Genomic DNA, 13,517 nt, shown 5'->3' with positions numbered 1-13,517 from the left:
ATTTTGAACTTCTCTCTAAATAAATATGATACTTCAAGTGACTGAAGGGTAATTTGACCTGAAGTGATCAATGATGATAGAGGACAGCAGGGGACATTGCCAAATCCTTTGTGTAACCTAGCCCAGTATGATATGGGTTCTATATTTTGAAGAAAGATTACAATTTGGTGGATGCCTTTGGCTCAAAGTCCTGTGACTGATTTGCCTTTTAAAAGGTAGTACTTTATAAAGCTGTAAGACTTTGTTTTGTTAAAGACTAATTGGATTGGTAGAAAACATATTTAGGCTGTCAATTCATTGTGAATGGGGTCTGCAAATACGAATTCTAACCATTGGAATTAGTGGGCTAAATTGCTTGTAAAGGATTCCACATCCACAGTCATGACAGAAAGAAATCAGTATAAGGCCTTTTATTTGGTTGTGGTTATGTTTTATTTGGACTCATCATTTTGTACATGTTCCCACTAAAGTGAAAAACCAACATATATTTATATAATGTTGTGTACTTGTTGTATAGGGTTTATCTGAGTATAAAAGTGGGATAAAATACTTAAAAGTATCACCCCATGATAATCAATGGATTTATTTTCAAAATTGCATTTGTTGTTGTCTAGGCAAAAAATGATGAAAAAATTTAAATGAAACATAATTTTCATACTTCATCTCTGTTTTGATAAGAATAAGTAATAAGGGATTAATATACAGAAATCATGCATCCTTTCATTTATTTAAGAAATATTTGACACAGTGGGCATCATGATAGGCACATGCCTATAATCTCAGGATCTCTGGAGGTTGAGGTGGGAAGTTCACAAGTACAAGGCCAACCTGGGCTATTTGGTGAGATCTTGTCTCAAAATATAAAGTAAAAAGGAGCAGGGGAGTAGCTCAGAGGTAAGACATACCTGGGTTCAATCTCCCTTACTGCAAAACAACAATAACAACACAACAAAGAGTGTTGGGGATGCAGCTCAGTGGTAGAGTGCCCCTGGGTTCAATTCCCAATTCTGCACAAAGAAAAAGGAAGAAGAAGGAGGAGAAGGAATGTTAGTAATTCCGATTTTCTGTGTGTGGGGTGGGTACTGGGGGTTGAAACCAGAGCCTTGGCATACTAGGCAAGTGCTCTTCCACTGAGCTTGAGACAGGTTTCTCTATGTTCCCTCAGCTGCTCTTGAATTTGCTATCCTCCTGCATAATTCTCCTGAATAGATAGGATTACAGGTATGTTTCACTATACCTGGTTGTAATTCTGTTTTGTGGCTTTTTATCCAGCCCCCATACTGGGGATTAAACCCATGGCCTTGCACATACAAGGCAAGTGCTCTACCTCCTGAGCTACACCTCCAGCCCCTGGCTGTAATTCTAAATAATTAAAACACATTCTTCCAAAAGCTTTTAAAAATAACTACCACACTGTAAACCTTTCCCTTTCTTTGGTGGAAAAATTCCCTTACTTTATTTTCTTGCACTAAAAGGAATGGCATGAATGCTAGCAGCCATTATCTCTGTGACCTTGTGTCCTTGCTACATTATGTGGCTGAGTGCTGTGCCCAGTTCTTGCTACATTATGTATAACCATAGAAATGTGAAGTTGTGTTGCAATTGTGTACAATGAATCCAAATGCATTCTTCTGTCATATATATCCAATTAAAATAAATTAATTTTTAAAAAAGAGAGAGATATATCAAGGTGATGGAAACCACTCCCCAGCTCCTGGCAGCTCCCATTTTCATAGCCTAGAATTTATATTCTGTGGCAGATCAGCCTGGACAAAAGCCTTGGTAACTGAGAGCCAGAGTCAAGGTGGCCTCAAAATCATGCATCTGCTAAGGCCCAGGCTGCTGTTTAGCTTCTCCCAATTGGTCATGCACTGAAGTTTTAAAATATTCTATCATTGCTTATTATTGTCAGCATAAAATGTCACTGCCATAAAAGTATACTTTAGAAAGGTTTTAACATGATAAGAGTCTTAATTTTTAAAGAGCAGTATTACTTTTGAGCTACTTGGTAGGTCCAGAGATTTACACTAAACATTCTACCTCAAAAGCATAATAGTTTTTTTTTGTTTTGTTTTTTAATATTTATTTTTTTAGGTGTAGATGGACACAACACAATGCCTTTATTTTTATGTGGTGCTGGGGATCGAACCCAGGTCCCGCCTGTGCTAGGCAAACGCTCTACCACTGAGACACAATCCCAGCCCCAAAAGCATAATAATTTTTGCTTTATTTTGTTTGTTAGATCTAGAAGGCTTTCCACCCAGACTTCTGGAGATGTACAGTTTTTAGCTCAGTACTCTCTACTGTTCTTACTTTCCCCTTAATACCCAAATGAAGGACTTTAGAAAATCAAACTTGAAAAATTCTGAATCCACTGCTTTTCTAAGAAATATATTTAAATAAAGAAATTCATGAGCTGTGCAGAGTGCACAATTACAGTAAATGCAACTTTTTTGAGTTACAGGAAAGGAGCAATTAGTTCAGGTGGTGGTAGATCTTTTGATGACTTGAAAATGGGTCTAGGAAGGACAAGTAGAGAATCTGGCAACCTTGACCATTGCTGTATTCTCCAAGAATGCAGAGAATGGTTTTAGGGATGCCTGGAATTGCAACATGGTTAATAGTACCAAAACACAGAGAATGACTGCCTTTTCACATTCACTAGATACAAACTTATTTTGTTTAGTATTTCTCTTTTTTATACATGTATATGTATATACACATGCTTTTAAAAGCACATGCTTTCCTCAGTGCAAGATTTAAACCACATGAAAAAGAAGTCTTGTGGAATATCACCAGAATCAACAGAAAATAGATTTGGACTCTGAACCCAGAGAATAGTCAGTAGGTGCCAAAGAAACCCCAGCTTCCTGCCCCTTGTTGCAGCTCATTTGGTGAGGAGGGAGAAGGGTAGGTGTAGTAAGCATGAAGAGCCTCTTTGGTACAGGCAGGGCTGTTTCCTGGACAGTTGTTGAGACAGAACACTGGAGAAAAATAGAGAGAGTGTATATATGTTAATGGAGGTTTTAAGTTTTCACATTATTCCACTTACTAGATTTGATAATAGCTACCACTTTTTGATCACTGTCTGATAGGCATTGTGTTTTACATGCTTTATCTCATTTAATTTTTACAAGGCCCTATGTGGTATATGAAGAATTTAGAAAGTTTACTCGCTTGTACAGGGTCACACAGTATTAAGTGGTAGGACTTGGATTTAAACTTAGGTCTGCTGGATTCCAGAACATGTTCTTGACTCCTGTTCTGTGTGCTCTATGAAGATCCTGTTTCTGCTCTCAAGATCATTTCATTCTAGTAGACATGATGGCCCAAGGGATACTGTGGGAAAGGTAGATGAGTCCTCCCCTGCTCTGAAAGCCAACTGTTCAAGTGCAGTACCTGCACAGTGATTGACTCTGAGGTCATTCCTTAGCAGAGTTCAGATGAGATGTTTCCCAAGGATGCAAGGGTGAAAGGACATTCATTGCAAGTGTTCAGGGAATTACAGATTAAATGGTAGTTGGCTTGACAAAATAAATATAGGAAGAAAGTTTTTTTAAAAAACAAACAAAACCCAAAATGAGCAGTATGACCAGGAGGCTGCTTAGTCTTACCCTACCTTCAGCAAAAGGGTAATCCCAATTGTGGGTTGCCAGTGGGTGACCATTTTCCAAAACCAGGCAGCCATACCATATGAGAAATATTAATGGTCAGGCATTCTTGAATTCCCTCAGTAGGTATCGTGAGGATAGTCAGACACAGCTTATTTGAACTCAGCTCAGCTCCCAAAGTGCTAACTTTGATTAAGTCGGGGCTCCTGTCCATCATCATCTGAACTTTGGGGACCTCTACTATATAGAGAGTATAGCCTAAAAATCAAAGCTCAGCACTGGAGGTAGGGTCTTGGATTAAGGAGGAACCAGGGGAGCATTAATAATTATGTTAGTGAGGAAGAGTCGAAGAGGATATTGGCTAGAGCCTGAAACCAACTAAGACTTTCAAAGACTGAGGTTGCTGTGGGTACTTAGCGGATCTCCCTATAGGTTGGGTGGGCAGAAACACTTTTGGTGCTCTGCAGCCACTTAACCTTTGAATTCTTTAGGAAAGGAACAATTCAAAGGGTGAATGTACAAGGGGAAACACCTTATAAGTACTCTGCTGCGCCCTGTGAAAGGGGAAATTAGAATGGTCTCGGCAGAATAGTTCTCCTGTGCTCAGAATACTGCATTCTAAACTTGCCTGGTATCTGAAGTGTTAGGTACAAAGGTTGGAAGGATGATATATACCTTGGTACTCTCTCCTCCAGAAAGCCATTCCAACTCTCTCTCCCACTTCCCTTTGTTATCCTTCTCCATAGCATGTGTGTCTCTGTGGGTACCACAGATTTGTGACCAGCATGTATTCCCTGAGCTAGTGGTTCCCCGTGAGCAGTGTCCTAATTCCATTTTTATATCACATGAAATAGAGCACACACCTGACTGCCACACTGTGTGGCCATCCAGTGTGTGCCAAAGAATCTGGGGATTCTTGACCTGGATAAACTATATGGGAAAGTGTGTGTGTGTGTGTGTGTGTGTGTGTGTGTGTGTGTGTGTGTGTGTGTGTACATATACATGTTCATAAGTCTCTCTTTTGAGGAAGTCCATAGTTTATATTAGGCTCCAGTGTGTTTTCATAATCCTGAAAATGTTTATAAAAAACTGAACTTATTTGGAGATTTTCCATATTCTTGTAAATGAATGTGTGTGTATGTGTTTGGGAAGGTGGATTGAACTCAGGGGCACTCGACCACTGAGTCACATCCCCAGCCCTATTTTGTATTTTATTTAGAGACAGGGTCTCACTGAGTTGCTTAGTCCCTTGCTGTTGATGAGGCTGGCTTTGAACTTGGATCCTCCTGCCTCAGCCTCCCAAGCTGCTGGGATTATAGATGAGTGCCACTGCCCCTGGCATGAGCGTGTGTTTTTATATCTGGTAGATACTTTTATGCTTCCTTAACTTCCTGTTGTGAACAACAGCTTAGGGTAGCCAAGGAACTCTCCCTTGGAGCCATGGATCACAATTCTGTCCTGGTCACTGCTGCTTACACATCCTGACAGGGGGTCTACCTAACCTTCCTGAGTTTTATCTTATTTTTCACCTGTTAATTCCCTCTTGTCCTACAGGAATGTTGCATAGTAAAGAGATTACAGGTATACAGGCATCTCATAAACTGCCAAGAACTATACAATTGCAGAATACAAGTATTGTAATTAAAAATACATCATTTTTCTTGTCACACAATGCCAGGATAACAAATATGTGATTAAAATGAACATTGGGCCAGGTGTGGTTGCACAGGCCTGTGTTCCCGGCTAGAGGCAAGAGGATCACTTGAGCCCAGAAGGTCAAGGCCAAACTGGGCAACATAGCAAAACCACATCTTAAATAAATACATAAAGTGAACATGGAATGAATTTATTGGAGTGAGAGACTAGAAGTTGAAAGGCATTAGTATCTGCATGTCTTTTAGGCTTTGTAGATGCCCAGAACAGTCTTAGAGTACACACAGGGCTATTGAGGAAATGATTTTCAGACAATGATAAAAGTTTATAAGACCTTCAAGACCTCAATTTGTTTGCTTTACTTTACAGAAGAAGTGGAGTCTGGGAGATGGAGGGTATTCTTTTTTTCAGAAAGGCTGTAGATGGGCAGGGGATATAGCTCAGTGGTACTTGCCTGGCAGGTGTGAGGTCCTGAGTTCAACCCCCAGCAGTGCAGCACAAACAGAGGCTGGAAACTCTTCCTCATCATTGTTAATAGAGGACAAAGAAAGAACCTGTTTGTCTTCATGTCATCAGTTTATTATCATATCTTTTTAAAACAGTGTAGAATTACCCCATGATTTTAAATCTCTCTTTGGGGCTACCTAGAGGCCAGCAGTTCAACAGTGTGAGCACTTGGCAAGCCATGGGCACAGTGCATCGAAATAACTTTGTGTTTCCAAAGCACCTTCTTGGAGCGCTTCCCGGAGAGCACATCAAAGGGCTGGATGTAGATTACTGCACGCCTCTCAACTGGACTGAGACTCAGAGGTTACTGGGACTTGCCAACTCAAAAAACTCAGTGTCCAAAGCAGAGTGAAAACCCAGATGTTCCAATTTTTTATCCTGGTAGTCACTAGGTTCTAAATTTTCTCACTACTCCAGCTCCCTCCTCTCAATAGCTTGCAAAATGGTAACCTGGAAATGTGTTTTTGCTTAGTATGTGTATATATATATATATATATATATATATATATATATATATATATATATATATATATATATATGTAAATCCAACTATCATCTAACCTTTCATTTAAACAATTTGTACTAGAAGGAAAGTTGAAATTACATTTAATCATTGCTTTATAATTAATGTCATTTAATTAAATATTACTTTAAAAATGGCTTCTTCTTTGGCAATTACATTACCTTTTGAGCAGTTCTGTTTTGCTTTTTAACCTGGTTATGGGGTTTAGAGAGTACCCTAGTATAGGGTATCTGAAAGCAGAAAGTTCTGGCACTTTTCCCACTTTCCATTCTTTCTCCTGTATGGATGCCAGATTCCTTTGGGAAATCATCATTTGCTAAAGGTCAGGAGCAAAAGGAGGGGCATTCTTGAGTGTAGGGTTACTGCTAATTGGAAACTAAACATCTGTAACCATGTCAGAGTTATTTGTATTTGAAAGGAAACATTTATATATAAGAGCCCTTTCGGTAACATAAAACACACTATAACACAGAGTGTGTGCATTGGAGGGGTGGCGATGGGGTGGGGAAGGACAGCCAGGGAAGCTTCTGACAAATGACTGTGCTGTGCTGAGTGAGGTCACTTGCTAATTAAATCTCAAAGCATTTTCAAAGTATTTTCTTTTCTTTGTCAAATGAAGTTTTCTTCCCTCATATGCCAAAGCAAACATTTTACTGTGTTTGCCATTTACAAATGAAACATTTCACCATTTTAATGGAAAAATAAGGAGAAAATGGGTGTGTGTTCAGAACCTAGTCAAAGATCAGTGGGAACTCTCTAGTTTCCTTCTAGAACCTTAGCTCTCAGCGTCTTCCCATGGTATGATGTGAGACTGGTTCTTCCCTTCCCTGAAACTGTGTGCCCATAGGCTTCCTGATACACCTACCCTTTCAGGAAAAAAAATCAAACTGTTTTCCACCTGTGCCTTTTTCTCCTTTCTTCCTAGTTTCTTCTTAGAATAAAATTTCTTGAGAATTCCTTTGAAGAAAGTTGAGAATCTACCCCTTTCCCCCGTAGAGTCTAACACCTTCTGTTTTTTCCCACCCTTGCCCTTGGCATCTAAGACATTTCTGTAATTTTTTAAAAATTGGATGAAAGATCACAAAGTCGAGAGAACTTACTTAAGCTAGGACCTGTCATATTGTATGAGCTACAACTGCAGCCCCCAGACCTCTTATTTTTGGAGCTGTTTTCTGAAAGAACTTGTGTCCTTATTCACAGACTGTTTGAAGCAAAATCCAATCAAGGTTTTCAAACAAATATTAAATGTCTTCGTGCAATTAACTTAAGCATCCTTTTCTTCTGCTTACCTCTCATTCTGTTATATTTGATAATTAAATTTTCCCAGTTCACGCAATGAAAGGTGAGGTAGCACTTTTGACCACTGTAGGGTGGTCAAAACCTGAAGTTTGGGGCAGAAATTTCAGTTTGAAGGATGAAACCAGTCAGTTGGACTGATTTCAGATTTTCAGTAGGACCTAGTCCTGCCTTGTGTGTTTTCTAGTTCCTTATTTGTGTGTTGCTGATCATGCTCCTTTTTTGTATGGTTTTCAGGTGGAGTTGGCATGAACTTAAAAGCAGCAGATACTGTTATTTTTTCTGACAGTGATTTTAATCCTCAAAATGACTTGCGGGCAACTGCCAGAGCTCACTGAATTGGCCAGAACAAGTGAGTGAGTTAGTCATTGGCACCTTTCTGCTCTGGTGGCTTGCAGCTGTGGATTGGGGAGGAAGGTGGACCGTGTAGTGCTGACAACAGTGCCACGTTGGAGTTAGAGTCCACTGGGTTTGAACCCCGTTGTGCTGCTGGCTTGTAGAGCAATGTTGGGGGATCAGTGGTCCCATGATCAGTTCAGACTCACTTTGTTGAAAAGAAGAGTTAAATTCCAAAATGATTAGAAGAAACTTAGAATTTATTTAGTTCATGTTTCTCACGTTAGATCCTAATTCAGTTTAAAAATGAAGTTAAAGCCAGTGGGTGCACATGCCTGTAATCATTATCAGCATGGGAGACTCAAGCAGGAAGATCAAGTTTAAAGCCAACCTTGCAACTTACCTAAACCCTGTCTCAAAACTTTTTTTTTTTTTAAGGCTAGGATTATAACTTCATGGTAAAGCTCTCCTGGATTGGGTTCCCAGTATCACAAAGAGGAAACAAAGTTGTGTTCAGCTACCCTTTGACTTGAGGTAACATGCCTGCCAGGGGTTATCCTGGCTACAGATGAAGGCCCAATAGTGGTCACTTCATCTTCCTTCCTCTTTCTCTTTTGGGGAAAAGTTCAGGAAGAAGTTGAGGCCAGATTTCTCTAACAAATGCTCAGGTCCCAATGAGCAGTGTCCTTTTCATTGTTTCCTGAATGTGGCATTTGGTTTTGCTTCCTTTTGGGTGTATTTTCCTGGCATGCTTTTTTCCCCAGCTTTGCAGACTTCTAACACTGCTCTCATTTGACTCCCGTACAGGGCTGTGAAAGTGATCTGGCTGATTGGCCGAGACACTGTTTAAGAAATAGTTTATAGGAAAGCAGCCTCCAAACTGCAGCTCATCAACACGATCATAGAAAGAGACCATTTTACTCTGGGAGCCCAGAAACCTTTGGCTGATCCTGACCTCCAGGTAAAATGTGTTCCTTTTAGAGTCTCATGATTTATAACCAGTACTATCTTTGGATGAGAATGCAAATAAAAAGGACCAGCATTAACCACCCATTGTTGCAAATTACACATTTTTTTCATTGGCCTAATTCTTACCCTCTCAGTACCTAACTACATGCAAGGTGCCATACAAGCTAAAAATGAGGGTGGCATTTAAAGGCAGAGAAAATAGAATAAAGAGAATGAGCTTTTAACCATCTAACTTGGATTGAAATTCACATCTTATCCCTTACTGGATGCATGACTTTGAGCATGTAACTGAACATCAAGGATCTAATCTCTTTATGGCTTCTAAAGATGAGTGTGCCACGAGTTACCTCAGAGAGAATTTGTTTAAGTTCTTTTTTTTTCTTCCTTTTTTTTTAATCAGTGATGATTAGTTCCATAGCTCCTCCTTAATCCCAGACGCTTTGAGTAGTGACTTACAGTACTCATTCCATACTCAGAGATGAGTGAACAAGATTAGGAATTCAAAATTATGCTATAGGATATAGGGATGAAAGCACTAGAGTTAATTTGTTGAAGAAGGAAAAATTAGATGGGAGTCAATTGCTGGCTTAGAATATCCTAGAGAGCTCTCTTTTGGTAGGAGGTTTAGAGTTATTCCTTAGCAGAAGCCTTTGAGATAAAATTGAACCTATATTATAATATACCCCAAGTCCTTCTGAGGGATTAGATGCAGAGAGATCAACCCCTATTATCTAGTATGATTCAAGCATGAAGAGAGTAATAAATGTCTGAGAAAAGGTAGTAGCTGTGGGAAAGTCTGCTGTAGGAAACTGCAGAAAAATGACAGGAGTTGGCTATTGTTTTGAGGCAGGCAGTGTGAGAGAGCAAGTTCCAAGATGGCTTTAAGCCTTTAAGCCTGAAAGATGAGAGTAGAAAGTAGGAAGACAGCGATAGAAATTAGAAAGATGAAGATAATGTAGGCTTTAGTCAACAGAATTTGTAGTAAAAATCAATATACATTATTGTTAGAGGGAGACTCAGAAAAGAAAGGAATTAGAAAAATTTGCAAGAAAAACCAGGCTTTAAAAGGATCAGCTTATCAAACAAAAAATTCAAGAGGTATATGAAAGGGAAAAAATTACACAGTATTACAAGCAGAATCATCAAATTTACAACTAGCCCAAGCATGAGTTTAAAAATGGCAGTTTTCTCACATCTGTATCTTTACTCATCAGCATTACAGACAGGGAAGGTGCTGTTTTTGTTAGGGAGTCACTCACCTGCAGGAAAGGGTCACAGATTTGGGGGTACTAGAACTCGAAAGAAGAACCCTAGGTTTTGTTTGTTTGCTTGACTTTAGTTTATCTTAGAGAGTAACTGGAGTCTTTGGCCTTTTGTGTTTTGAGTCTTCTGCATGCTCATCTGTCATGGTGGCCGGGCAGGCTGTGCATTTTATTTTCACACTATTGAAGAGGCAATTTCAAATGGAAGGTGAAAGCTTGAGAGAGAGGTGCGTGTACACTGTAGGTGTCTAAATATACTTCTTCACAGGACCTTGGGAGAGGAGCTCATCATGGGCTGTTGTGAAGGCACAGGCGTCAGGAGTTAGAGGAGATGCTTCCCCAGTGGAGGGAGCTCCAGGCATTCAGTCAGGGGTTTCCCTGTGGCATTGGCTGCTAGCACATCATTGTGAAATGCACAGGCAAAAACTCTGCCATGGGACCAGATCCTGGGGCCAGTACAAACTATGGGCTGGTGGAGAGGACCTCGGTGGGACTTCCTGCCCAAGCCATGGCAAGAAATCACACTCTGGTTCTGTCTTGATTCTTTCCTCCCCACCAGACTGTGAGTTATTTATGGTTGCCAGGAACAAGGGTGATAACTCACTGCCTTGTCTCAAAATACAGCAGGACATTTTTTAAGTTATTAAAAGAATCTAATAGTAAAAGACGTGGTTCTGGTTTGATAAATCTAAGCAGTATAGAGCAGTGAAGTCCTGAAAAAGGAAAGCAGGTTCCTTGTCTTAGAAGGAGAACACAACAGAAACAGAGAACAGATACAGATGCGGTGAACACTTATTGAATTCGTACTGTGTGCTAAGCATTGTGTGACATGCACTTTTTCCAGTTGTTTCAGAAGAAGAATAACAAAAAAATGAGATAGACGTTGTCTTTACCTCCATCTTAAGAAATTTTCCAAACATCAGATTCATGACTCTAATCCGAGCACTCTTTAACTTCCAACTACATGCTCTTAGTTACTATAATAAAGTGGTTTTCATTTAAAAAATGGGTAGTTCCTTAAAGACATGTTGTGAGTGAGCAGTAGCGAGGGAAACCAGGAGACATAGTCCAAGGAGTGGAAGAGGAAGGGTCCCAGTATGGACTGAGCCTCATCATAAATACTTGGCTTTCTTCTGTTTTGGGTACTAAATGCCAAAGCCATAGTTTTCATCTCGGGTATTTTCAAGCTAAAGTTTCCAAGTTACAGAATAGGCAATCTAGAGATAATTAACCAAATCTAAAAGGGCAAAATGAAAATGAAGTCCCATGATGTGGATCCCAATTGGTTCAGAATTCCTAAGAGATAGTACTTAGGGAGGTGGAGAGTTGCAAGTAGCAAATGAAAGCCAGGTAACACTATCTAAGATTCTGGTTCCTGTAGCCATAGGAAGTAGGCTGAGTATATCCCCTAGGGGGAGCAAGAGGGCAGGATGGGGAGTGCCGCAGGATTATCCAGGGAGATTGAAATTGAGAAAGGGCTTTTGGGTCTGGTGATCAGGGTGGTTATGGTTTTGCCAAAGTGGGTCCCATAAACCACTGTAGTAGCAAAGCGGCTTGGCAAGGACAGGTGGCAGCTCATGGTGAGATGAGGTATTCAGTGGCACCTTCTCTTTATAAGAGTTTGGCAGTGGGAGAGGTAAGAAGGTAGCCAACAGGTTCTCTGAGTTCTCTCAGGACTGCTGGAAGTGCCTGTAAAAAATGCTGGTGAGAAGTGCTATAGAAGATGCTGGAATCATTTTATCTGCCCCCACTCCTCAAAAAAATTGGAGGCCCAAATTTTTTTTGGTATTGTAAATAATTGTCAAAGTCAACATCTCTGATCATCATTTATCACCTCTCTGCTTATTCCTCATCCAACTTCAAAACAGCCTGGCAGGTGTCATTTGTGATGGAAGAGAAGAAAGTCCATCAGGGAAAGAATTACCTGGTATCATTTAGACACTTAGCAAGTCACACATCCTCATCTGTGTTTTCATGAGAACTAACTGGATCTCTCGTTTTCTTCATTCAAGTTGAGTGACATACTGAAATTTGGCTTGGATAAACTGCTGTCCTCTGAGGGGAGCACCCTGGAGGAGGTAGACCTGGAGTCCATCCTGGGAGAGACAGAGAATAGCCAGTGGGCCTCTGATGCCCTGCCTGCAGCTGGAGGAGGGATCAGAGAACAGGAGGAAGGAAGTGAGTTGGGGTTAGGTGAGCCAGTGACTTCATCACCTCAAGGTAGGGTGTGAGTGAGATGCCTCCCCACGAGAAGTCCTGTGTCCTGCTCTGGGACCTTTCTTTCCTACCCAGCCCTGTAGTCATCTGATAACATTCTTAAGGATTCCTGGTCCAAGAACTACCAGAGTAATCCTTGTTCCCTTGAAGCTGGACTTTGAATCCAAGTGATGATATTAATGTTTATGGTCCTGTCAGTCTCAAGGATTAAATTTGAACCTTTTCTCCCTTGACGCAGAAATCTTCTCTGGAGTTTATTTGGTAAACCTCCTATCTTTATGGTGGTGCTTTGCACAGTGATTCCTCTTCTCAATAGTAGAATGTTTTTTAAATTGCAACTGATATTTATGGACATTTATTGTGTTCATAAACAGTACTGACTATGTCATGTGCTTTAGGTCGTTTAAGACCCATGAGGTGGGGGGCTGGGGTGGTGGCTCAGCGGTAGAGCACTCACCTTGCACGTGCAAGGGCCTGGGTTCAATCCTCAGCACCACATAAAAACAAAAGTAAAAATAAAGGCATTGTGTCCAACTTCAACTAAAAAAATACATATTAAAAAAAAAGACCCATGAGGTGTAGGAGATCATTTTGTCTTCCTTTTTCTTTTTTCTCAAATTTGGTGGCCCCCCCTTCTCTCTCTCTCTCTCTCTCTCTCTCTCTCTCTCTCTCTCTCTCTCTCTCTGTATATATATATATATATATATATATATATATATATATATATATATATATATAGTTGTAGATAGACAGCATGCCCTTATTTTATTTTTTTTAATGTGGTGGCTAAGGATCGAGCCCAGTGCCTCACACATGCTGAGGAAGCACTCTGCCACTGAACTACAACCCTAGCCCCAATATTTATCTTTTTGTCCATTTTCTGTTGTGAAATATTTGAATTTCAGACTTGAAAGGGTTTTTTTTTTTTTTCCTCATGATTATTTTTAAAATGACTGTTCTCCTGTATCAGCAAGAGGGAGTCAATCTGGGCTGGTGTGAGAGGGTTTTACTGACCTTTTTTAAAAATTTTTATTCATATATGACAGCAGAAAGCATTATAATTCGTATACATATAGAGCACAATTTTTCATATCTCTGATTGTATACACAGTATATTCACACCCAGTTCCTGTATTCAAACCT

The 13,517-nt window shown here is 40.1% G+C and overlaps 1 protein-coding gene across 6 annotated transcripts in view; it reads left to right on the top strand.

Moving 5' to 3' along the window:
• LOC144373879 (transport and Golgi organization protein 1 homolog) overlaps positions 1–13,517 on the top strand; it is a 168,719-nt gene that overhangs the window by 77,853 nt on the left and 77,349 nt on the right. For 2 of the 6 annotated variants that reach the window (XM_078036847.1, XM_078036848.1), the window contains exons 1-2: positions 8,356–8,460; positions 8,734–8,887. The exons of 3 other annotated variants lie outside the window; for them this stretch is intronic. Coding sequence is in view for 1 of the 3 variants with exons in the window: in XM_078036846.1 (XP_077892972.1) it covers position 12,335 (1 nt within the window). In the remaining 2 variants the exon portion in view is untranslated. Of the gene's footprint in view, positions 1–8,355; positions 8,461–8,733; positions 8,888–12,169; positions 12,336–13,517 lie in introns of those variants that run through there. One more of the 6 variants, XM_078036846.1, reaches the window with a different exon arrangement.

This window comes from Ictidomys tridecemlineatus, unplaced genomic scaffold (assembly GCF_052094955.1).
Source record: "Ictidomys tridecemlineatus isolate mIctTri1 unplaced genomic scaffold, mIctTri1.hap1 Scaffold_52, whole genome shotgun sequence".
NCBI classification, from domain to species: domain Eukaryota; kingdom Metazoa; phylum Chordata; class Mammalia; order Rodentia; family Sciuridae; genus Ictidomys; species Ictidomys tridecemlineatus.
Note: the sequence above shows the minus strand (reverse complement) of the source record. Positions and strands in the feature narration are given on the sequence as shown.